Raw genomic sequence first — 25,972 nt, 5'->3', positions numbered from 1 at the left:
GTGCGATAGAGAAACATTGAGACTTCGAATATGCTTATACAGAGGCATGCCAAGAAACTACACACACTAGTATTAAAGCTGCGGAAAAGCGATAGACAGAGAGAAAGATAGAGATACGGTTGCAAAAGCATACAACTTCTAGCCACACAGAACATGCTAGCTTAGCAGATAAATACGTTGGGTAATGCTAATATAGAGTGAGCAAGCTAGCGACAGTGTACTATATATTTGAAGCTAAGCTATCCATTTGCCACTAAAACTAACACCAGGTTACACTATATATATATATTTATGAATATTTGGGATTGTATTTCACAAGCTCGGAAGGCAAGGCGTTCATGCACGTGCAAAGAGAGCAGGTTTGTAGCAGCAGCGGCGGGAAAGACGGCGCGGCGGGCGTTCCAAGACTACCACGTTGAGGATGTCAATGCGTTTGTCATGATTACAACAGCTTAAAATACACAAACTATGTGACACAGCTTGTCGAGCCGATGAAAGAACACTCATATCTCAAATATTACGAACTTAGCATTCCTTCCATGCTGAAAAAGCAACTTAAACTAGCCAGTTGTTAGCTGGTTGAAGTTGGACTTCCAGTCTGACTAGACTGGGAAACCGGCTCAGACCAGATGAGGATGGGTTCAGTTGTGTTTTTCCAACCCGATCTCATGGCAATTCGTATGAATTTTACAAGGTGGCTAATTCGTACGAATTCACAAGACATCATTCGAGAATTTTGCTAAATCGTACATATTTTACAAGTTGCCCAATTCGTATGAATTCGTACGAATAACCTACACCTGACCCCGCCCCTAAACCTACACATCACGTGGGTTTAGACAAATCGTACGAATTGGTCATGAGATAGCGTTGGTTTTTCAGCAAGGTTAACTGTTGCGTTCTGCAAGGATACAGGTAGCAATGTAGCATTAGCAAATCTACCAAGGATTTCAACTATAAAGCAACTCTCACCCTGAAACGGACATCCAAGCTGGGACACATTCAGACAACGCTCAGTTTCTTAAAACATCAAACTATGAACATCCATTGGACAGATCATCATACATTTAAGCTAAAGTGCACAAGCTCCTCTTCAGGAGAACTAGACAATACTGGCAATTAATACTAAGGCAATACAGTTACAAACACACAAAAATACAAATCGGCACAGGATGTCAAGTTTATCACTTGGGCACAAATACAACCAGTATTGGTTCAGAAATGGCTCTCATAACTACGGAAATGTGCTATAATAATCATTTCAAGTTAGTATGTTAAAATGCAGTGGCTTCAAGTGGATTTAAAGCCAGTTCCTTCATACACATAATCTTTGCAGTTACATAAGTCATCATATTCAACACATCTGACACGCGCACACACAACCATTTATGATTAAATATTTGTTGAATAGAGAAAATAATATATATTTTTTTTACCACACAAATAGACTCTGCCTTATATACAGTACAGTGATGTATTCACATAGATATGTAATTGATCAAGAACATCTTAAAAGTCTATTTACACTATCATAGGGCAGAACCCTATATGCTTATGTGTTGTTTTCTTTTTGGAGTTTATTTATAACATTAAATTTAGCTCTGTTAATACCCTGACATATCTATAATTCTGTATATGAAAGCGAAATAAGTACATGAACGGGTCGGTAAATTAAGAAATCTATTGCTATTATGTATATGTAGAAAAGCGTGTTACTACACGTTTAGACTAAATTTGTTTTCATTTAAATACAGCATATAATGTGCATGTGCGTTGTGTATTAAATAATATTATTTGATTAATTTTTTATTTTACTTTGCTTAAAAGTGAACATTTACCTGGGCAGCGCCACGTTTACAACGAGTTTCCAAGAATAACTGCCTTTCAAATGCTGTTTTATTGCACTTTCCCAAGAATAAAGATGGAAATTCTGAATTTCCAACTGAGTTCTTAAAATAACAATTCTTAGTCAATTGCACATGCTATTAGGGGGAAGAGAAGTGCTCATTTTAAAGGGCATTTAGGATGAGTCAAGAATATTTGTCGGGGGGTTTCTGGGAAGATAAATTTTAATTTATTTTTGTTCTTTTTCATTATTATAATTTTCATTTGAACTTTTAGAAGCACAGTAGCATATCAAGGACCCACATTTTAAATATTAAAGTTACATTAATTTCCAGCGCAGTCAAACATTATATTTGTGCTTATTTTTGCGCATACTTTAATTACCTTCAACTATTTATGAACTTCTTGGTCACACTCAATACTCAACAGCTCAAAACTCTTCTGAATCTTGACATATCAATAAAAGATAAGTCACACATTGTCTGTGATTGCGAAAGCTTAAGGTATGATGAAGTGTTTTTGGACAATTATGTGTCTTTACCATTATAATATCGTCATATATATTAATGAAACCTGGCACTTTAAATAACTAGTCAAATATAAACTTATGACCTGCACTGAATAGAAGCAAATAACTCTTCATATTCATATTCATTAAACACATGTAAACAAACAAAGTAATGTCAAAGACACTAAGATAGACAGTAAAAGCAGACGGTAACACTTGTACAGGGCTTTGGACCACGAAGCCCACAACAACGCTACAATACTAAAGTCTAGATAATTTCATATTGTCATTTTTTTAAATCATACTATCTTTATGTGACTTTGGAGATGAGGAATCAAAGATTTACCGTTACATTCACAACAAATATTCGATCCATCCAGGGACACAAGAATAACAGGTTTTGGTGCAGTGAGTTTTTAAAGATCGTGCCCCAGTCGCTCAATCTCTTCAATGAGGAAGTCAATGTCTTCAAAGGTAGCGGCTGGGTTGGAGATGACCATTCGGAAGAAGTTGACCTTGTCTCCTTGCGGCTGATAGCTCACCATGGTCGTCCCATACTCCATCATTCTGGCCTTGATTACAGGGGCAACCTGTGAGAGAACATTTTATTAGCTTTGGGAATGACGATCTGCTTTGTGCTTCAGGTTTTCTAAATTTGTACAGTTTGCCCTTGCAAAGCTTGCTGGGTACTGTATGGTGGTTTTCATGGCATTGCTATATGGTTCCTAAAGTGTTCAGTGTACATGCTGTGTGGTACTGGGCTGGCTGGTCAGCATGCCACTCGTTGTTACTGGTCCAAGTCAAAAGAGTCTCTATGATGGTCTGATGTCTCGATATGACGGGTCTCTCCTTCATGTAAGTCTTTTTTTTCCCTCACCTTAGCAAACACCACTTATAACAGTACATCTCCAACTCACTGAAAAGTAGCAAACCTATAATAAAGCGCTAAATGACGATCGCACTTGTGTTTTGTCGATGCGCTGTCTGTTATTGATCGTAACGGAATGCGCTTGAGCAGCCTATTGATTTGTTGCCATGGTTACCTTAGGCGACTTCTATTCAGTGCATTCTGACTAACTTGGAGGCAAACTTTTGTGGTTACTAAAATATTCTTTGAAAACCCTGTCTATATGTGTATATATACTGTATATAAACTACTGTTCAAAAGTTTGGGTTCGGTAAGATTTTTTGATAAAAAACATTTTTTTGAACACCAAGGCTGAATGTATTTGATCAAAACATACAGTAAAAATAGTAATATTGTGAAATGATATTACAATTTAAAATAACTGTTTTCTATTTTAACATTTGTTAAAACATATTTTATTCCTGTAATGCAAAGCTGAATTTTCATTCGGAGATCGACTACTTTTGACTGACAAAATTCCAGCCACCGGAAACACTAACTGATAAAGTGAGTCGTACAAAACCTTTAGTTTTAGTAAACTTTGTGTACACAAACAATGAATTAAATGCTCAAGTTCATGTGTAGAGCCGCTGGTGATACTTCGAGCACAGTTTCGTGTTGTGTCGAGCCTCCTTAGTGTTTTAAAAATAGTGACTTTGATGCTTTCATTGTAGTGACCCTAGCCAGTGGCGGACTGGGACAATAATTCAGGCCGGGAATTTGACTCCACTGCCAGGCCACCTCTGCTGCTGCAGTCACCACCACCCTATTCATGTAATCTACTGGACTGATAAACTTGTAGGCTAACCCTATTAATGTAACAGGTAGACTACCAGATGCAATAATATATATAAAAAATAACCCTTACAAACTCACTAGGAATACACCATTTATACTACCAAACCAATGACAAATAGAAAATTGCCTTAAATTGGTAAAATAAATAAATAAACAAACAAACATTGTAGGCTACATATTGTAGACTAGAAATGAAAAATCTAAATAACTAACACTGTATTCTTTTCCATACCATCTACTTGATTTATTTATTATTTAAACAATTTGACCCAATAACACTATTCTGTCTACTTTTTATACATTTTTATTTATTATATTAAAAATATGCTACATGTAGACGAAACGAGACTTGACACAGCACCACTTACATATTGTTGGTTTAATTTTATCTATTGTGATTATCTAAGTGATTTGTATGTAGTGTTAATTTTGTCACCTATTTTTAATTTAGTCTTAGTCTTGTGCCAAGTGTCTTAGTTAGTCTTAGTTTTAGTCAACTAAAAGTCTCGTCATTTTAGTCTAGTTTTAGTCAAAAGAAACTCAAGGTATCTTAGTCAAGTTTTAGTCGACTAAAAGTCTCGTTATTTTAGTCAAATTTTAATTAGTCGTCTAATTTTAGTCAAAAGAAACTCAATATTTCTAAGTTTTAGTTAAAACATTTTAGTCTTTTTTTTAAATAAATTATTTCTGAGATTATTTCTGATAACCATTTCAGTCAAATAGTGTTTCACACATCTCAAATATTGGTTAAATGTCATAATTACCTGAAAAAAATGTAATAGATCTTTTTAATGCAACTATTTTTTAACATTAATCTGTTCATAACAGATGAATATTCTATCTCCTGATGATGGCAAGTAGAGACGATTGGAGACGAAAATGAAGAGAGATTTTATCTTAGTTTTTATTTTATGCAAAACATTCTCGTCTTTTTTCGTCAACAATAATGTATGTTAATTTAGTCTTAGTCAGCGTTTTTGGACATTGGTGCAGTCTCGTCATGGAAAAAAAGGTCGTTGACGAACATTTTTAGTCTCGTCTCGTCTGACGAAATTAACACTATTTGGATGAAAGCGTTTATCTGCCAAATTATTACAAATATAATGTAAATGTAATCTTGACCGACCTGTTCCCTTACTGGCAAACATGGCTGAGATTTTGCAGCAGCTTGCCGAGTCTGTGGTCAGGGCTTTTTTCCTTTTTAAACGCTCCCTCTCTGCTCCTCCTTTGCGTTTACGCTCCATTTTTTGAACTATTTAGTCAGATATTAGGCAGTGCTTCGTGACGTTGGGTGGGATTGTCATTTTCACTCCGCCATTATGATTCGTCGATTGAGAGATCCGTCAATTAATTCGTAGTTGCACACCAGCCTATCCAACGCATTCTCATCCTAGGGCGTCATATACTGACACTTTTGACAAATATCTGCGTCTCATATTGACGCTAAAGGGTGCCATGTGCGTTGGATGTAAACGATTTGTCAAAGCGTCAGTATATGACGCCTTGGGATGAGATCGGGCTGATCGTCTGCCGGCAGGCCTTTTTTTTTTTTTTTTTTTTTTTTTTTTTTGGCAGCCGGCAGGCCAGAACGACCGTCAGGCCACCGGGAAATGTCCCGGTGCTCCCGATGGCCAGTCCGCCCCTGACCCTAGCACTCCCATTCAAAAGGCATTTTGAGCTAAAACGAAAATACGGTCGGAGTTTCCATTCTAATTATGCTTTTACACGAATGTTTGACTCGGTAGATAAACAAAAAGAGCCTAGGTTCAATTTTGGCGACAGTTGCCCTTTAAAAAGGAACAAAAAATGGGTAACCCTTTAGTTTAGGGTCCACTTCTCCACTTCAGTCTTTAAGTGTAAACTAGTCTCTCCCCTGTGAAGGCCTCCTTCCCTTTACCTCTGTACAGATAAAACATTGTCAAAATTATTCCAGTTCACATGGAAACGTGGAAGCGACAAAAAAATAAAATCTGTATTATGAATTTTTAAGGCCAGACAAGTACTTTGTTGAGGTCAATTTGTAAAGAAAGACTACACGCCTGCACACATATACAGTATATTCAAACACGCATACCCATAGACTGAACACGTAATACGCATGTGCACGGAGTCAGCGTTTTGCCGTTTTCACAGATTCGTGTTTTTGAAGTTTGCCTGGGAGATTAACGTTTTGCGAAAAATTTTAACGCTTGCACCGTGGAACTTATTTCAAGTTTTGCGTTCTCGAGCCACCAGGCGCAGTTGTTGTGCGTATGAGCGGCCGGATCGCATTAAGGGTTTTCTGCTAGAACGGTGTCGTGCTAGCGAAACTTACTTTAGCTGGACAATAACTTTATTCTAGAGCTGCTGTAAGGCCAAAACAATCTCTGTTACTTTAATTTCCTATTATCACTGTAAAGCTGCTTTAAAACAATCTATATTGTTAAAAGCGCTGTATAAATGAGGGTGACTTGACTTGACTTCTAACTACTAACTAGCGATTAACTAGTTGCTTATTAGCATGCATATTACTAGGATATATTCGTTTGCAAAACTTTAGAGTTCTTTGCAAGGGAACAGAAAATTTTAGCGATGGAACGCAACGGTTTTGCGAGCGAATGAAACGTTTTTCGGGGGAACAGAAAAGCATTGACATATAATTGTCCTCCCATCTCATATCTTTTTCCATTCCTTTAGGGGCCCCATAGTTTGAAAGCATACTTCAAAGCATTAAATATTTATTTTATCGGTTTTTGCATTTATTCGGATGCACATTTAATAAAATAAGTAGTATCAATGGGAGAGTTGAAAGACAATTATTTTCGAGTCAAAGCAAAGTCTCCATGTTAAGCAGTTTAAGCTAAATTCATTGCAGAATTTTTATATTTTAGACATATTATATCTATGTTAAGCAGTTCTAGCTAAATTCATTGCACAATTTTTATATTTTAATTTATAAAAAAAAATTATTCACAGTCACCCTGTCCAGAATGTTTGAGGAATATCAATACAGTGCTTTCTTGTAAGCATACATCCTCATCATGTTGTTACTAGGCTTAGCTTGAGCAGAACTGCATTATAGCAGTAGCATTGGACAGCATGTGGGACTGTGATCTGAATAAAAGACACACAGTCACTCATCACCACATAATTACACTCACTTCCCCTCAAATCTGTTGCAGGTTTCCAGCTATTAACAGCCGGCCTGTATCCAACACCTATAACCTTCCATCTCTATGAAACAAGCCTTGATATATACTGGAACCTACACTGTAGGTCTAAAAGACAAACAAAAAATCTGTTTTTCAGCATCCCTGCACCATAAATACACACAACTATGTGTGTATCCTGTTACCCGAGAGTCTCCAGAACCAAGTTTCTATCGTCTGTAACAGATAGAGCATGAGCGTTCTAGTTTCTGGTATATGAGGAGGGGTTTGTGGGTAGTGTTAGATAGAGAACCTCTTTGTATGACTAGCAGGCGCACCATCTGTGCGGCCTAATTGCCGGTTAGAGCTTTGCTGGCATGGGAGTGACTGACGAGCAGCCAGCCAATGAGATTGCACCTGATGAAGAACCCCTCCCCCTACAGTGACATCACTGCAGGGCTGTCATTTTAAATATTTTTCTGGTTTGAATTATCTAGACATTACAAACATATATTACCTTAACTGTCATGTGCTGAGACTTATTATTATGTTTGGGGCCCAGGTGCTATAACAGTCATTTTAAAATTACCATAATTTCCCGTTAGCTTATTGAAATATCCCTCATGAAAAAGACACACACTTTAACATACTTTTAAGAAGAGCACTAATTATGGAAATAATATACTTTAAATTAATATACTTAATTGCATGTTAATTGGAATGAAACGAAAATGTGTTCAAGTTTAAATTGATATTTAATGCAATTAGCTGGTCTTTTTTGACCCACTTATAGGACTTAAGTACATCTTCATATGTAATTGTCTTTGAAATATGGTTAAAATGTATTGCCGTGACAAACATTTATGGTAAACTAAAATATACTTTAATGTCCCTTCTACTGAAACCTGTATCTCATATATTTAAATATAGTTGTAATTACACATAGTTGTAAGTCCCAAATTAGTACATTTAAAATAATATAAACTTTAAATGTAATAATATTGAATAACATACAGCTAAAATTATAATCATACTTTACATATGTTTTAGAATGTTAGTCAACACATAAAATGTGTGTCTTGAAAGCATAACAAATGATTAAAACAATGATTTAAATGCACTTTATTTAAACTATTAACTTGACATTTTCACTAAACGCACTTTTTAAAAGTGTACTTAAGTGTGTTAAGAAACATAGTCATGAAAGTGTACTCACTTTAAGAACACTTAAGTACACAACAAGAGCACATTTAATAAAGCACACTTCTTTTTCAGAAGGGATGTTTCTCTGGCCTACACAAAACTTAAATAAATAAAAAAATATATATATAGATAAATACTATTCAAGCTCTAATCCTTTTTTTAGTGCTGGGAAATGATTAGTCGCAAAAAAAAGAAAAAGTTCGAAGTTAAAAAAAAAGTTTGTGTTTACATAATATATGTGTGTGTACTGTGTATAATTATTTTGTATATATACACACATATGTATGTATATACAGTATTTAAGAAAAAAAAAAAAAATTTATATTTATATATAATATAAATCATGTATAAATATATATATACAGTGTATACATGCAAATAGTTCTTAAATATATACGGGCGTTTCTTCAACTACGGGCACTTTTAGCCTTGTGAAGTTGAATAAAAAAAATTTGTTCAAAAGTCACGTAACACAGTCTTATAAGTTTAAATAATTTGTCTAGTTTTAAGGCCTGTAAGTGGACAAACTTAGATTACAAGAGAAATTGTAAATATTTTACATTTTTTCCGACCTGCAATGAACAAATGTCATTTCCACCACATATCAATATACAGCTGTTATTTAAAAATAGAATAACTTATTCCACTCAAGAATTCTCTAAGATCATTTTTGTAACTAGTTTTATCAGTTTTTCCACAATATGCAACAATTATACATTTTTCAATGAGATAAATGAACTGCCCTAAGGACCAAATGCTGAACTGTACACCTATCACACTCTGAAATTTAATATTGGTTTGGGCAAGAGCTTATTAGAAAATAAATAACTTTAATTTTTATATTAAGTAGAGCATGATCTCATAAATTGTGGTTACATTTTTAATGTGTAATGAGAACTTTTTTAATATTTTAAAAAAGTGTGTGTGGTGATGGAAATGACAGGGCGGTGGTGGAAATGACAGGGTGTTGTGGAAATGACAATGAATTAACATGAATATATAAAAACAGTAGAGATATTTATTAGATTTTTTTTTTAACTCATCACACTCATTAAACTTGATTCACAAAGTCATTAAACATAACCACCTGTTTTAGTGTACTGCTGAGTTTGATGTATAAAACAGATTTGTCTCACAGATGAATAGTGCATACTTAAATAAAAATAGGTACAAATTAAATCAATTAATATTAAAGTAATATAATTTAGAAATAAAAATAATATCATAATCCATCCATCCATCCAACCATCTTCTTCCGCTTATCCGGGGCCGGGTCGTGGGGGCAGCAGTCTAAGCAGAGATGCCCAGACTTCCCTCTCCCCAGACACTTCCTCCAGCTCTTCCGGGGGGGCACCGAGGCGTTCCCAGGCCAGCCGGGAGACATAGTCTCTCCAGAATGTCCTAGGTCTTCCCCGGGGTCTCCTCCCGGTGGGACGTGCCTGGAACAGCTTCCCGGGAAGGCGTCCAGGAGTCACCTGGAGCCGATGCCCGAGCCACCTCAGCTGACCCCTCTCGATGTGGAGGAGCAGCGGCTCTACTCTGAGCTCCTCCCGAGTGACCGAGCTCCTCACCCTATCTCTAAGGGATCGCCCAGCCACTCTGCGGAGAAAGCTCATTTCGACCGCCTGTATCCGGGATCTTGTCCTTTCGGTCATTACCCCCGGTAAATGAGAGCTGAGCCGCTTTCTTCACCACGACAGACCAGTACATCGACCGCATTACTGCAGAAGCTGCACCGATCCGTCTGTCAATCTCCCGTTCCATCCTTCCCTCACTCGTGAACAAGACCCCAGGATACTTGAACTCCTCCACTTGAGGCAGGAACTCTCCACCAACCTGAAGTAGGCAAGCCACCCTTTTCCGACTGAGGACCATGGCCTCAGATTTGGAGTTGCTGATTCTCATCCCAGCCGGTTCACACTCAGCTACAAACCGTCCCAGTGCACGTTGAAGGTCCTGGTCTGATGAGGCCAACACGAGAACATCATCCATCATCCATGCAAAAAGCAGAGACGAAATCGTGTGGTCCCCAAACCCGACACCCTCCGGCCCCTGGCGGCACCTAGAAATTATGTCCATAAAAATTATGAACAGAACTGGTGACAAAGGGCAGCCCTGCCAGAGTCCAACATGCACCGGGAACAAGTCTGACTTACTGCCGGCAATGCGAACCAATAATTAATAATAATTTGTTACATTTATACATTTTGCGCTTTTTCTGAGACCTCAAATCGCTTTACATAGAAGGGGGGGAATCTCCTCAACCACCACCAATGTGCAGCATCCACTTGGATGATGCGATGGCAGCCATATTGTGCCAGAATGCCCACCACACACCAGCTTACTGGTGGAGAGGAGACAGTGATGAAGCCACTCAGTGTATGGGGATGATTAGGAGGCCATGATGGAGAGAGGCCACAGGGCATATTTGGGTTACACCCCTACTCTTTTTCGAAGGACATCCTGGGATTTGTAATGACCACAGAGAGTCAGGACCTCAGTTTAATGTCTCATCCGAAGGACGGTGCTCTTTTGGCAGTATAGTGTCCCTGTCACTATACTGGGGTGTTAGGGCCCACACAGACCACAGGGTGAGCGCCCCTTACTGGCCTCACTAACACCTCTTCCAGCAGCAACCTGGATTTCTCAGGAGGTCTCCCATCCAGGTACTAACCAGGCTCAGTCCCGCTTAGCTTCAGTGGGAAACCAGTCTTGGACTACAGGATGATATGGCTGCTGGAGCCAAGCTCAATGCGAACCAAGCTCCTGCTCCAGTCGTACAGGGACCGAACAGCCCTTAGCAAAGGGCCCCGGACCCCATACTCCCGGAGCACCCTCCACAGGACGCCACGAGGGACACAGTCGAATGCCTTCTCCAAATCCACAAAGCACATGTGGATTGGTTGGGCAAATTCCCATGAACCCTCCAGCACCCTGTAGAGGGTATAGAGCTGGTCCAGTGTTCACGACCGGGATGAAAAACCTTACTGTTCCCCTTGTAGTTGGAACACACCCTCTGGTCCCCCTTCTGAAAAGAGGGATCACCACCCTATTCTGCCAGTCCAGAGGCACTGTCCCCAAACGCCACGCGATGTTGCAGAGGTGTGTCAGCCAACACAGCCCCACAACATGCAGAGACTTGAGGTACTCAGGGCGGATCTCATCCACCCCCGGTGCCTTGCCACGAGTTGCTTCTTGACTATCTCGGTGACTTCAGCTTGGGTAATAGACGAATCCACCTCTGAGACCTCAGCCTCTGCTTCCTCAATGGAAAACGTGATGGCGGGATTGAGGAGATCCTCTAAGTATTCCTTCCACCGTTCGACGACATCCCCAGTTGAGGTCAACAGCCGCCCACCTCCACTGTAGACAGCGGTGGTAGGGCACTGCTTCCCCCCTCCTGAGGCGCCGGACGCTTTTCCAGAATCTCTTCGAGGCCCGCCGATAGTCCTTCTCCATGGCCTCACCGAACTCCTCCCAGGGGCATATAGCCCTGGACAACATAGCTCCTAGGATCAGTACTCAAACCCCTCCACCACTATAAGGTGGCAGTTCAATGAGGAGGGGGATATATATATATATATAATATAATAATATAAATATAAAAAGTATTGTAATACATTATAATATAATCAATCAATTGTACTTTGTAACCATAAATGTAATTTCCACCACATGCTGTCATTTCCACCACAGAGGGCAGTGTGATGGAAATGACTGTGGTGGAAATGACATTTCTGTATTTTTTTGTGAAAAAATGGAAGATAGCTTCACTGATTAGCTTTGAATTAATACTTAGCATTTCATGTATGCAAAATACTCTTATTTAACTTAACATTTTTAACTTTTTAAAAACACCCTTGAAGGTACAGCATGTTTGGAAATGACGTAGAATAAATATATTAACTGATCAAGCAATATTTACCTTGATTTTTCTTCTTATGTTCTTGATGAAAATTTTAATTGCCTCCATGTCCAACATGTGCTCTGATGTCACTGAACATTTCCATAGAAACCACCTAAACAATCTTTCACAAAAACTTTTTAAAGGGACATTACAGTGTTGTGGTGGAAATGACACCAATACTGTGCGACAGCTATATTTTGTATAAAAAGTAATATTGATAGTGGTCTCACATTAAATACTATAATGTATTTTAATTATTTTACTAGTACTTCATTTAGGTATATTAATAGTTACCAGATAAGTCATATTTTTAAACTGTATTTTCATTGTTGAAGTTAAAAAGCCTGGGTGTGCGACAAGGAGAAAACAGTGATTTTGACATACATAAGGAGGTTGAAAAGTATGAAAAAATCCTAATAGAAAGGTGGTTAAAAGTTTTTAAGGTGGTTTTATTGTTAGTTTGACAAAGAAAGAGGAATTTGTCCAAAATTATATGTATTTTTTAAAATATGACCAAAGTACATGAAAGTGCCCGTAGTCTAAGAATCACCCATACATGCATATGTGTGTATTTATATATACAAAATAATTATACACAGTACACACACATATATTATGTAAACACAAATTTTTATTTTGGATGCAATTAAATTGCGATAAATCGTTGCCCAGCACTAATCCTTTTATCACAGCACATGTAACCATTTTGAGTTGCTTAGCATATAGAAATTCTGTATAAATTCAACAAATTGAATATATATTTTATATGTACTGTATGCTAATGGAGTATAGTTTGTTATTTTGTTTATAATCCATTCTTATAAGATAACAGCATGCAGTATCAACCTGATATCTCAATGTTAAGTATGTTTTTGGATTTGTTTAAATGACTTTAGTGTCTTTTAAACCCCCCAAACCGAGCATTAAGCTTTATATTATATTTTTACTTTTCTCACCTTGGCAAGACGCTTCATCTTCTCCACTTTGTCCTCCAGGTTGCGCACACCCGGTGGAAGGTACCAGAAACACACATTGCTGTGCTGAGGCTGCAAGGAGATAACCAGATAACATCAGCGTACGTTCACGCAACACACACACACACCTATCACTCAATTTAACGTACGACACACGCTTGCATAAATAGAGCACTCTGGGGAGTCCATTAAAGATCCGTGACGGAATATTCGATTAGGGGCCGTCTGGGGCCATAATGGGAATTTTTGTCGCTGTCAGTTTGGAAGCAGCCATGTAATCTATTCAATCAAAAGGCTCTGCTTTGAGGGCTTTGAGCGCTTGAGCAGGTAGCTCATAGACAGACACTACAGTCCATTAGAGGCCCTCATGGCCATTATGCGGCTCCAGGGGCCATGCTGGAGAAGAATGCCTCAGTGCACCAGTGAAAAGGGTTCATTAGCCATTCAGATGATGGGACACACAGACAAAACTCAGATCGAGTCATACCTTGATGCGCTAGAACCAAAAAGAGCTTGCTAAACATCAAATCGAGAGCTGAAATGTTTTGTTAAATGCCATTCGATCATACTGCAACACCGCAACCTTCCTCGACTTCAACAAGAGCGCGCTCACTGAGAAGCCTCCAGCCAAATCATTTTGTCACATTGGCACCAGGCACAATTTACATTTAAATGAGCCTCGAACGACTGCTCAGTCATTTCAAGGGTGAAACATTTCATGTTAGCTGAATTAGTGCACACAATCAGCTCTCAAAATGACTTCGAAATACAGGACTTGCATTTCAATTTAGAGAGGATCGTTGTTTTTTAAAAAGGCATCAGATGTGATTTAGAAATACTGTGTTTTTTTTTTAAATAAAATAAAAAGCAAATAAATAATATTAAAGCAGTATCTATGAATTAATTAGCACATACACACATTACACAGACACTAACGTTCAAAAGGTTGGGGTCAGTATGATTTAAAAAAATTATAATTAATACTTGTTTTCTGCAAGGACACATTTAATTGATCAAAAGTGATGGTAAAGACATTTATATTGTTACAAACTATTTCTATTTCAAATAAAGACTTAAGTTATGAGTTTTATATTCATAAATAAATCCTGAAAACAATATATATGATGGTTTCCACAAAAATATGAAGCAGCACAACTGATTTTACCATTAATGATATTAAGAAATGGTTCTTGAGCAGCAAATCAGCATATTAGAATGATTAGATATGATCATGTGACACTGAAGACTGGAGTAATGATGCTAAAAATTCAGCTTTACCATCAAAGCAATAAATTACATTTGAAAATATATTCAAATAGACAACAAACCCTATTCCTAACCCTAGAGAAAGTACATGCTGTTAAACTTTTGAATGGTATGCATCTGTATCATGTTTAGCCCCACACAGTCAGACTTTTGAACATCATACAAGCCTAATCAACACTGCAGATTATGTATTCAGGAAGAGCCCCCTAACCGAGACGGCTGGGTTATATGGGCCTGGTTTCACAGACAGGGTTTAGAGAAAACCAGGATTAGGCCTTAGTTCAATTAGGACCTAGAAAAAAACATTACTGGTGTGCATCTTGAGATAAAGCAATGGAACTGACATATTTTAAGATATCTCAGTGCCAGTTGCTTTCAGTTAAAACCCCTCAAACACGCATTTTAGTCTGGGACTAGACTTAAGCCATATCTGTGAAACCAGGGGATTGTATTGGGATATATCACAATAATGGAATGCCACAGAAAATTAATTCAAATCGTGGTGCGGCAGCCTCACGGTAAAAATAACAGAAAATGTCTGTCCATTATTGTGGCTTTATTGTGACATTATTATTAGCCTTAATGTGTGTAATATACTGAGAGTGTCAGTGCACAGATTATGTGCGGTCCATTTATATTCCATTCTGTTTCATCAAACCAAACAACAGCAGAGAAGTTCTGTCAGTAGAAATGGCCTGTTGTTTGGTTCTAATTCCTTAGAATTAGGCATTAGAATCTAATGCCTAATTCCTTTTTTTTGATAAATGTTTTCTTTTCTTAAACAGTTTCTTGATTTCTACTGAATGAAAATCATTGATCGCATGATGCAAGAGTAAACCGAAAGAATTAAACACATCTAATCAGACTCACCGTTCCATCAAACACCATCTCATATCCTTCCCTGTCCTTGATCTTGTTGTAGAGATATTCTGAAAGCTCCAGACATTTGTCAATCTGAGACTCAAAACCAATAGTGCCCTTCAGAGAAGAAGAGAGAGAGCAAACATTGTGATAACACAATACCTCAATGTACAACCAACTCATTTGGTTGTACCTTGTAGCAAAACGACTGTCCCAAGTGTCTTTACAGGGGTCATTTAAGGCAGGGCAGCTGTGATGCTTGTCTTAGGGTCAACTTAAATTATTGTCTTAAAATAGTTTAGCCTAGGTTAGCCTAGGATAGGATAGGATAGGATAGGATAGGACCGGTCAGGATAGGATAGGATAGGATAGGATAGGATAGGATAGGATAGGATAGGATAGGACCGGTCAGGATAGGATAGGATAGGATAGGATAGGATAGGATAGGATAGGATAGGATAGGATAGGATAGGATAGGACCGGTCAGGATAGGACCGGTCAGGATAGGATAGGATGGGATAGGATAGGATAGGATAAGATAGGACCGGTCAGGATAGGATAGGATTAGGAGAGGATAGGATAGGATAAGGTTAGCCTATAGGATGTGACAGGAGAGCCTAGGGACAGGACTGGAAAGGATAGCCCAGGATAGGAGAGATTAGCCTAGAATAGGATTGGGATGGATGGCTAAAATGGCGTCGAAATCAGGCACATGAAATCGAAACACGATTCCTGGCTGCATGTCAATATCCATGGATCACTGGAGTAGAGGTTGAAATGAACACTATATCGAGTCCAATCTTTAGTTTAAACTGATAATCGTTTGATTTAGGCCTACTCGTGTTTTCGCAGTTTCCGCTATTAAATCCAGTCACGCAGCAGCTCTTCTGCCACTCAGTCCGGCTGAGGGGACGTGTTCCGGCGGGAAAGTGACCTCAATATATACCCTCTATTTGTAGTTATAAATAGTGTTTCGCAATATCAAGCAACATTTAACATAAAGCTGTACAATACCTTAGCTCTCCACATTAGCCATAGTTTGAAGATGTCCACATGGCGGCCGCACTGCAGGGCCTTGTCCCCCGTGTCATAGGACAGATCATAGTGCTTGTCCTGCTGGAACAGATAACAGGCCTGCATCTGATTGCAGCTCTGCATCAGTCCCTGGATCAGATAACAAGAAGCAAATTACAAAAAATAAAACAAATTTGTGTTGCAATGATTTTCACATGTTCTTAAGTGTAACTGTGCATGTTTGAATACTTTTGGGGCCATTGTAATGTGATAATATGTTAAGTTTTGGTTTTGATAGAGAAAGCAGAGAGCCTCACCTCCTCTCGAACCAGTAGAGCAGAGCACTGCAAGGGCACAGCCATCATTTTATGAGGGTTCCAGGTCATAGAATTAGCTCTAAAATTGTATAAAAATAATTAAAAAACTCATTTTGATTTTGATTTTGACAACATTTCTCCCCGACGTACTGTTTTGTGCAGTGCAATGTCAAGTCTATAGAAAAATTATCAAATACAATCATTTCACGGGGAAATCTTTTCAAACAGAAGTTTGTGGATTTCTCAATCATATTTCATTCATGGCAACTCTTTGAATTTAACAAGCATTTACTGATAAGAATGAAGTGTAAGTGTTGTCATGGCAGACTAGATATGTCACGCTACTAGTACCTGGCAGCAGCAGCGTGACATATCTAGTACTCAGGCTTGTTCTGTTAAAGGATCACTCCACTTTTTTGGGGAAATAGGCTCATTTTCCAACTCTCCTAGAGTTAAACAGTTGAGATTTACCGTTTTCGTTTTTTACCGTTTGAGTTTCGATATTTTACCTATTTAAAACTTGACTCTTCTGTAGTTACATCGTGTACTAAGACCGACAGAAAATGAAAATGAGCGATTTTCTAGGCCGATATGACTAGGAACTATACTCTCATTCCTGCGTAATGATCAATGAACTGCTGACGTACCATGGGTGCAGCAGGCGCAATGATATTACGCAGCGCCTGAAAATAGTCCCCAGCTCGATAACTTCCAACGTTACCGGCACTAAGTTTGTAATATCATTGCGCTGCTGGTACGGCAGCGGTTCCTTGATTATTACGCAGGAATGAGAGTATAGTTCCTAGTCATATTGGCCTAGAAAATCGCAACTTTTCATTTTCTGTCGGTCTTAGTACACGATGTAACTACAGAAGAGTCAAGTTTTAAATAAGAAAAATATCGAGACTCTTTGGTAATTTTTCTGACGGTCTAATCAGATTCAATTATCTATGTTAAAGGGGTCATGACATGAGAAACCAAATTTGCCCTGATCTTTTGGTATATAAGAGGTCTTTGTACCATTAAAACGTCCTGCAAGTTTCATAGCTTAAGACGTCCTCCCCATTATAAACGAATCATTTATTTAATCAAGCTCTAAATACAGCTCGTTCTGGATCCATGGTAAGAAGTGACGTCACGGTACGAAGTGACGTACCAGCGTTTGCATATGACCGCCTCCATGCACAAGACAACTACGCTTAAAGCGCAAGGCAACTACGCTCATTTCGTATCGTTGTCGCGCCCGCACGCTGCGCGCCTCACAAGTGTTCAGTCGACGGACAGCGAGTGGGTCTGTGTACAGGGAAATTACGATGCCGCAGATGTGCTGTTCCTGGCTGTGGACAAACAACATCTTTGAATACGCTGCGAAAGATCCAGTCGTCAGGGAAAAATGGATGCACTTTATTTTTTGCGGACGTCTCAGTCACGGCAGTGTTAGTTTAAGCGTTTGTTCTATACATTTGAAGGATGACTGTTTTGAGAACAAATCCCAAAATGATGCTGGCTTTGCCAGAAAACTGTTGCTCAAAGATAAGTCCGTGCCGACTATTCTGGGCTCAACAACGACGACGCAAACTGTAAGTAATGTGTTTAAAACTTTAAACTACTTTTTAAATACGCTGAATCCGCACAGGTTCTGGCTGGGGGCGTTAATAATTGATGCATAGGCACTGACGTTAGCCAATCATAACAGTGGGCGTTAACACTGAACTCTTAAAGGGGAAACACCCCCAAAACAGACTGTTTGAATCAGAGGATGAGAAACAGGGTGGGGAAAGGTCATAAATCACTACATTTTAAAAAAAAATTGTAAAAAAAACTATAGTAATACTATATTTGCACCTAAGGGAACATAATAACAAAATAAAAAAAACCATGTCATGACCCCTTTAAGCTATGCCAGACCCAGAGATCGGCTGAATGGATTCGAAAGCAGTAAAACTCTGTTTAACTCTAGGAGAGTTGGAATATGAGCCTATTTCCAAAAAAGTGGAGTGTTCCTTTAAACATGCTCAGATAAAGATTTAAGAAACACGCAGCTGCAAAATGTAAAATAAGAGTGACCCCTAGTAGCAGATTAAGACAGGTGGTGCTGGGGAGGAGGAGAGATAAAATGAAGAATTATCACAGCTCGCACAGAGAATGTGCACCAGTAGTTAAGTTGGGATAATAAAGAGTTATGTAGATTGGCACCAGCACTGAGAGAACCAATCCGCCCACAGATAGATTTTAATGACTGAACTAGACATGTAGTCGATAAGAACTGCAGATTGTACTGACCTCTCGACTCCATTCAGCTTCCACCGGTGTTTTCGGGACATTAGCAAACTTCCGCCCCATGCTCCCTGTATGATCACAGAGACAGCAGTCATTTTTAAAGACATTCTTATATGTGTTAAAAGAAACATGTTTGTCCTTCTCGGTTTAAAAAAGGAAGGAATGTTTAATCTAGATCAAGCTCCAACCATTTGACCCAATTGGCTCTGAGTCTGCAATGAGCATTACTTGAGACATGACTGAAAGCATGATGCTCATCTTTATTATTACATTTCTAGAGGAAGATCTTGTGTTTTTTCATCATTATATTCATGTGCATTATATTGACAGCTCATTTGAGATGGCAGAGGAGTGGGATACACGTCTAACTGCTGCCGTGAGGGTTGATAAATGAGACTACATCCAAACGTGATTCATGTGTTTGAGCTCCAGCATGCCTCCACAATATGTCTGTGTGGCTGTTGAAATGCCAGAGGCGTTTATATTGTAATATTGAGGAATAACATCAGGTCCATGAGAATGAATACACACATGTACACACTCACACAGACTGATTGAAGGTAATTCCTCTAATAGGAAACATTTAGATGAAGCTACATTTCAAAAGGAGGTCATTTATTGCATGCATGCTAAATTAACTCGGTGCCAAATTTCAAACACAGCTGGGTCAATGGTAACAAATCATGAGATTTTGACATTTTCCATTTAAAAGAAAAATGTTGCGAACAAAAATTATGGGTGGCCCTTAGCAGTTCAGAGTAGGGTTTTAGCACAATGGTGGTTTCTAGGAAATTGCTGTATCCACTAATTGAAAATCAGAAGTTTGATTGCTTATAAAGTAACAACTTTACTCTACAGTACAGGAGTTCTACAGTTCTAGTCCCTGACTTTATGAATAAGCATTAAATACTTTTTTTCTTAAAATATATAAAGCTCATCAACACTCAATAGTCTAACGTTACAGGCTGCAATGCAGAACAATCGAGAAGGTCCTCAGTTCTGCATCCAGAGAATGATACTTAGGCTTTGCCAACACTGAGATCACTCTTGGATCACAGTCCACTGTCTGTATTTCACAGTGAGACGTTCAGGAAGTTCATTTAAGTTCAGCAGATCTACTCACATCCACATGCATCCAGATTTCATGCTTCTTGCAGACGTCCACTATAGCGTTCAAAGGATCAAAGGCACCATAAACCGTGGTGCCGGCCGTGGCGCTGACGAAGAACGGCACGTATCCCTGTGAGAAAGAAATCAGAGGGTTATTCAAGGGCTCATTTTGCCACAGAACCAGACAGATTATTCAAACAGACCCAAGAAGAGAGACACACGAGACGGTCATGGAGATACGGTCATTGAAATTACCTTCTGCTTGGCTTCAATGATCCTCCTCTCAAGGTCGGAAGGAATCATCATACCCCTGGCAGGATTGAGAACAGTAATGGTTTAGTGTTTATTATGTTAAGACACATTTCTCAGTCGTGCAGTCATGAAGTAATGGTTCAGTTGTGACAATCCACACTAACCTTTCATCAGCTTTAATACAGATGACACTTTCTGTACCGATTCCAAGTGCGGCTGCTCCTTTCTTGATTGAAAAGTGACTCTGAAAGGCATAATGATAGAATAATGATAGAAACTGCACTCAGAATATAGTTAGTGTATTCATTTTCTGGAATTATTTATAATAAGAGTAATGTGTTACTCACTTTTTTTCTTTATTTCTTTTTATATTTCACAAAATAATATTTTAATGCGAAATTGACACGAGATGTAATTTTTCTTTACCGTTTTGACGCTAAATTGAGCGGTTTAGTCCAGATTTTCTGCAGAGACTCAATCCATTTATATGATTAGCAGATTTAATTTAGGCTTTTATTCACATGTAAATATTGATCAACGAACTTAAACAGAAGCTCAACCGAAACTGCTTGACTCGCGAGAACAAACCTCTTGCGGAAGCTCAAACGTGCTGCGTAACACGAGGATGAACCTCATTGGTTCTTGCAGAAGCTCACACGTAAAGCGTAACACATGAGGATGAACCTCATTGGTTCTTGCAGAAGCTCACACGTAAAGCGTAACACATGAGGATGAACCTCATTGGTTCTTGCAGAAGCTCACACGTAAAGCGTAACACATGAGGATGAACCTCATTGGTTCTCGCATATCAAGTGAAGTCAAGCTTCCGTTCACCATAACTGATGGCAATGTGAATAAAAGCCTAAATTCAATCTGTTCAAATAAAGCGATCGTGTTTATACAGAAAATTTGGACTAAACCGCTCATTTAATATGGATTCGTTTTACGATCTCTTTATAAACTTTTTGAAGCGTCAAAGAGGTAGTTGCGTAGTAGTCAACGGAGGGACAGAAATGTCTCACATTTGATCAAAAAAGATCTTCATTTGTGTTCCGAAGATGAACGAAAGTCTTACCGGTTTGGAACGAAATGAGGGTGAGTAATTAATGACAGAATTTTCATTTTTGGGTGAACTAACCCTTTAAATAATTTTTTTTTATTTAAACCTCCTGTCTGGTTTGTTTGTAAGACAAAATGGCGGATTCGGCATTGTGATTGGTCAGATCACCTGTCAATCAAACTGTAACACGACAAGTAAATTGGGGTCTGTTTTCACAAAAGACTGTCCATATAATAATGGCCATAAAACATATTGCATTAAAACAAAAAGGGCTACTATTTTGACACTAATGATTGAGTCAGTGACTCAACAACAGTGACTGTGCAGTGACTGACAACACTTAACTTCTCTGTGTACTTTAAAATACTGCCCAAAAATAAGTAGACTGCTGTTTAGGAGTCAAGAACCGAAAAATAAGCAGACCTATCGCTGTTTAGGAGAAACATCTTTACTACAGGTTGTTGTTAATTATTAAAAATACAGGAGGAGAGGTTTTTAAAAAAAGAGATAAATAAAAGGACGTACATGTTCAGATGTGAAGGCCACCAGTCTGGGTACGGATGACATTCCTTTCTCCTTCACCTCAGGGAACATTTTATAGCGAGCCAGCAGCATGGCATACATGTTGGAAATGGCGCCACCTAGAGAACAATAAAGCAATCCTTCCATTCCATCACTCAGGTAAAGCTTGACTCCTGTCAGTTTTAACTCCAGCTTAATTCTCTGCTTTAATTCTCCACATCACATCCCAATTGTGATCTGTTTATCAGTGCCTAAAATCTGAGTCAAGTAGAAGGCTTTTCTTTCTTTCTTTTTTTTTGCAAAGTGGGGCAAAGAAAAGCAGTGCAGAAATTTGTATCAGTTTCACATCTTTTTTCTTAACTTGTGTGGTTGGAGTCACATTTATTGTTAGATAACACGTTTACAACCCAACAGCACAAATAACTGAGATTCTTCTTTTCAAGACCTCCTGTCCTAAAACCTTCAGACTTTCAGCCAATCCCTGCGTTGCGCTCACGTCGCAGCAGAAGCACGCAGTGGAGGCAGGAATAAGGCAGGTCGCTCAGACTGACAGCTTCTTACCCGGGGAGAATATTCCATCACCGCGACCGTCCTGCCAGCCAATGATCTCCCTCATCTTCTTCAGCGTGACGTACTCCAACAGCACGAAGACTGGAGCCACCTCATAGGTGAACCTGTTTGCACAGAGATCACATGACCCAGTTACACAAGCCAGAAAAAAATGTCACGACAAGCAAACGTCACGACAACCTGTTTCGCAACTGATGTTTGATGGGATTTTGCAACAGTCTGCAGGTTTTACAGCCGTGTGTCATTGCCAGCTAAAAACGATGATGGAAAATAATCCTGACAAGACATGAATTTTTAGAACATATTTAGACATAATTTCTAAAATAATACAAAATAATTCTAATATAACCAATTAAACATACTGAAAACGTGGTTGTACCATCATATAAACTGTTACATTGTTATTACATTGTTATTACATGTTTAAGCATCTGTTAAATTAAAACTGTGACTCCCATCATAAAATACATTTTCTTATCAGCCTGAATATGAATTTCTATATCATTGTCTCTCTTTGGCTGAATCTGAGCACAAGATGAGAGAGGGGAGGTTATATTTGCTGCTCTGATTTCATCTGTGCCTTTTATTTTTTTCCTTTCAACTGATATCTGTGAGGTTAAGGCAGCCTCCACAAAGACCAGGTCAAAAGAATGCTCATGAAGGCAGAGAAAACGGAAATGATCTCAACCTGCTTTGTATTTGAATGGAAGGAGACACACACTCACATATTGGTGTTGGCAGTGGACGTTAGCCAATCTGCAGCCAAGCCAACCATGTCTAACCCAGTGGAGAGCTGATTGAAATACCTGGGATGTGCTGAAGATTGACACAACATACAGGGGGAATACAAAATTAATGAATTTAATGTCTAGAGATATTTATGTCCAACTAATTAATCGTCATTTGCGGCTTGATATAAAAGCTCAAATGAATCGCAGACCGGCGCAGATAGCAATAAATCAATCAATCTTTCTGGTCATTCATATAATTACCAACACGAAAATCACTATTCAAAATAATTTATCTTAGTTAAAATGCCACCGGAGAAAATAAAATCGTCCCTAGACGCATTCATTTAATATCGCCATGTTCTGATGCGATTCGCCTTCAGGCACAAACTGATGCTGTGGTTCTGCGGTCTAAAAAAAATGTTTTACAATCGACGCAATCAATAAAATAATTTATATAATGTATAGGCTAAGCTAGATGATATATAGGCTAGTTAGATTTAATATAAAAAATATAAAATAACATAGGGCCCATGTTAGTATCTATATGAACCGTTGTAGGCTATTGCTTAAAACACTCACCAGTTTTTATGGCGTATTTTAGCGTAGCGCGACAGCTGATCAGAATATCATCCAAAGTCTCGGGTTCGTCCGAAAGCTCCCAATTATTCCTTTGGAGCAATTCATTTGGATAGTGAAAATCAATCACTTTCGTTGATCTGTCAAAAGATTCCACTATATAAGCCAGCAATATATCAACAACCTCCTGCAGAAAATTCAGAGTCTTCGCGTCCCCGTCCAATGCAGGTAAAAGATCTGTAAATGATCATAATAATAATAATAATAAAATATGACTGCATTACAATAACAGATGATGGTGTTTATAGAGAGCAGAAGTGAAATAGCTTAATTTAACCTTGAATAAAAAAAGGACAATAAACATTAATTGATAGGCTTCATTATCTACCCTTTTTATTAAATAATTTACACAATGCACAGGCACAATTTTAATTAACTAAACTTTTTTATATATAATTGTTTTTGTTTCACAATAATGACATTTTAAAATGCTTTGAAAATGCCGTTTTAAAATAAGTATCCTTTGAAACAGACGACGTGCAAAATCAAGAAATAGCCTAGAAATATTTTACAAATGAGTTTTAACGAAAAACGCCGCCCGGATGAACATACCACAAACCAAAAATACTGACACCATATAGAAATCGAATAAAAACACGTAACCAATATAACCATGATTTCTAGGCGATGTGTCCCTTTATTCGGGTGTGATCTGGACCGTGATAGAGATGTGATTTGAGGTGATTTACCTGTTGAATAGAGATCAGAGAACCCCACGGTGGCTTTGGAGCAGTTGCAGGGTTTATTACAGGCGCAGCTCTCGGCTGTGGACCCATCTTCGGCTTTAACTGAGGCTTGAGCTGCTTTCTCAGCCTCCCCGACATTTAACAGAGCTACAGGAGAAACCATGCTCTATTAACTCAATAAAAAACAGCACCTCAAATTGTAGCCTACTTTTTTTAACGGCACATAATTCGTGTAGGAGTTTTCAGAATAGACTCCAAAAACGAAAATATGCTTTTATAAAATGATTTAGCCTACATAGCCTATCACATTTTAGGAATATAGGTGAGAGGCTTAAATATAGACTTAATGTTAAAAATAAACGTAGCCTACCACATAATTTGGAGCCGATGCCTCCGGGGAATTTCTGGGCCGCCGCCTGACACCATGCTCTGGCTGAAACGATCAAGTGCGTAATTTAAACACCATATCCGTCATAAAACTTCCATTAAAAGCATCAATTATCCATGGCATGGAATTTGCCTTTAAACACCGAACTAAATTCGGTTGTTTATCATACGACACACTTATCATGACATCTCAAGGTTTAAAATAACCTTGAGCATTCAAGACACAATAAATGTCGCATTTCTTTGTCTCATATCCACTATAAAACACAATTTCGGTCTTCCTTTTGACGCCACGCCACTTACGAGTGTTCGGACTTTGACTGCCGTCTCCAGCCGGGTTTTCAGCACCCATAAACCAAAACCCGTGTGATGCCATCGCGAACAGAGCGGATCAGAGCAGAACCAGAGAGACGCGAGCAGCAGCCATCCAGACGCGCGTCACGGGGGAACGGGAGCTGAATCCTGCCCAATGCGCAGAAAACACAGCTGCGTATTCACAAGCACACCTGTCCAAACGCTTCGAATACCTTAATTTCTGAGGTGCTCATAAAAAGATGTTCAAACCCCTCTGATGGAGAACAGCCGAGACGAAGTGTCTTTATTCAATTGGTGCGCCGTGCGCAATGATTTGGAGCAGCCGTCACTGAACTCACGGAGAAACACTGGCACTGATGGAGACACAGGCATCCACTGACTCTCATTCTCTTTCACACGGCTCAGCTGCAAATGCAAGTTGAGGAGCACCGTACATTTCAAAAAACGCACTGGTAGCAATCCGTAGCGCGGGCTCTCCAACATGCAAACTTGCAAGTTTAGTGGTAATAAAAGCTTCTTGTGGCGTAAAGATAATCCGCTTCACGTCAGCAGAGAAATTCCGACGCGATTCGGCTCATGACGACACTATTTTGCGTCGTTAATCGTGACCACACACACACACACACACCAGTTTATAAACCTCCTGGCGCACCACCCGCATCTGTGCTGAAGGCACAACAGTTTTTTTAGATTCT

At 38.8% G+C, this 25,972-nt stretch overlaps 1 protein-coding gene across 1 annotated transcript; it reads right to left on the bottom strand.

The window, feature by feature from the left end:
* Positions 1-660: 660 nt before the first annotated feature.
* Positions 661-25,972, bottom strand: gad2 (glutamate decarboxylase 2). The gene is made up of 17 exons (XM_079601341.1): positions 25,527-25,972; positions 25,266-25,424; positions 24,946-25,008; positions 24,579-24,722; positions 23,833-24,066; positions 23,248-23,338; positions 22,514-22,626; positions 21,956-22,071; positions 20,535-20,614; positions 20,374-20,428; positions 20,132-20,248; positions 19,012-19,076; positions 16,729-16,807; positions 16,412-16,561; positions 15,407-15,514; positions 13,253-13,342; positions 661-2,943 (listed from the first exon to the last, which is right to left on the bottom strand). Exons 2-17 carry the CDS (start codon positions 25,336-25,338, stop codon positions 2,770-2,772), a joined length of 1,752 nt encoding a protein of 583 aa, XP_079457467.1. The 5' UTR covers positions 25,339-25,424; positions 25,527-25,972; the 3' UTR covers positions 661-2,769.

Source organism: Phoxinus phoxinus, assembly GCF_949152265.1.
Source record: "Phoxinus phoxinus genome assembly, chromosome: 24".
Lineage (NCBI taxonomy): Eukaryota > Metazoa > Chordata > Actinopteri > Cypriniformes > Leuciscidae > Phoxinus > Phoxinus phoxinus.
The sequence above is the reverse complement of the archived record's forward strand: the minus strand, read 5'-3'. Positions and strand labels throughout refer to the sequence as shown.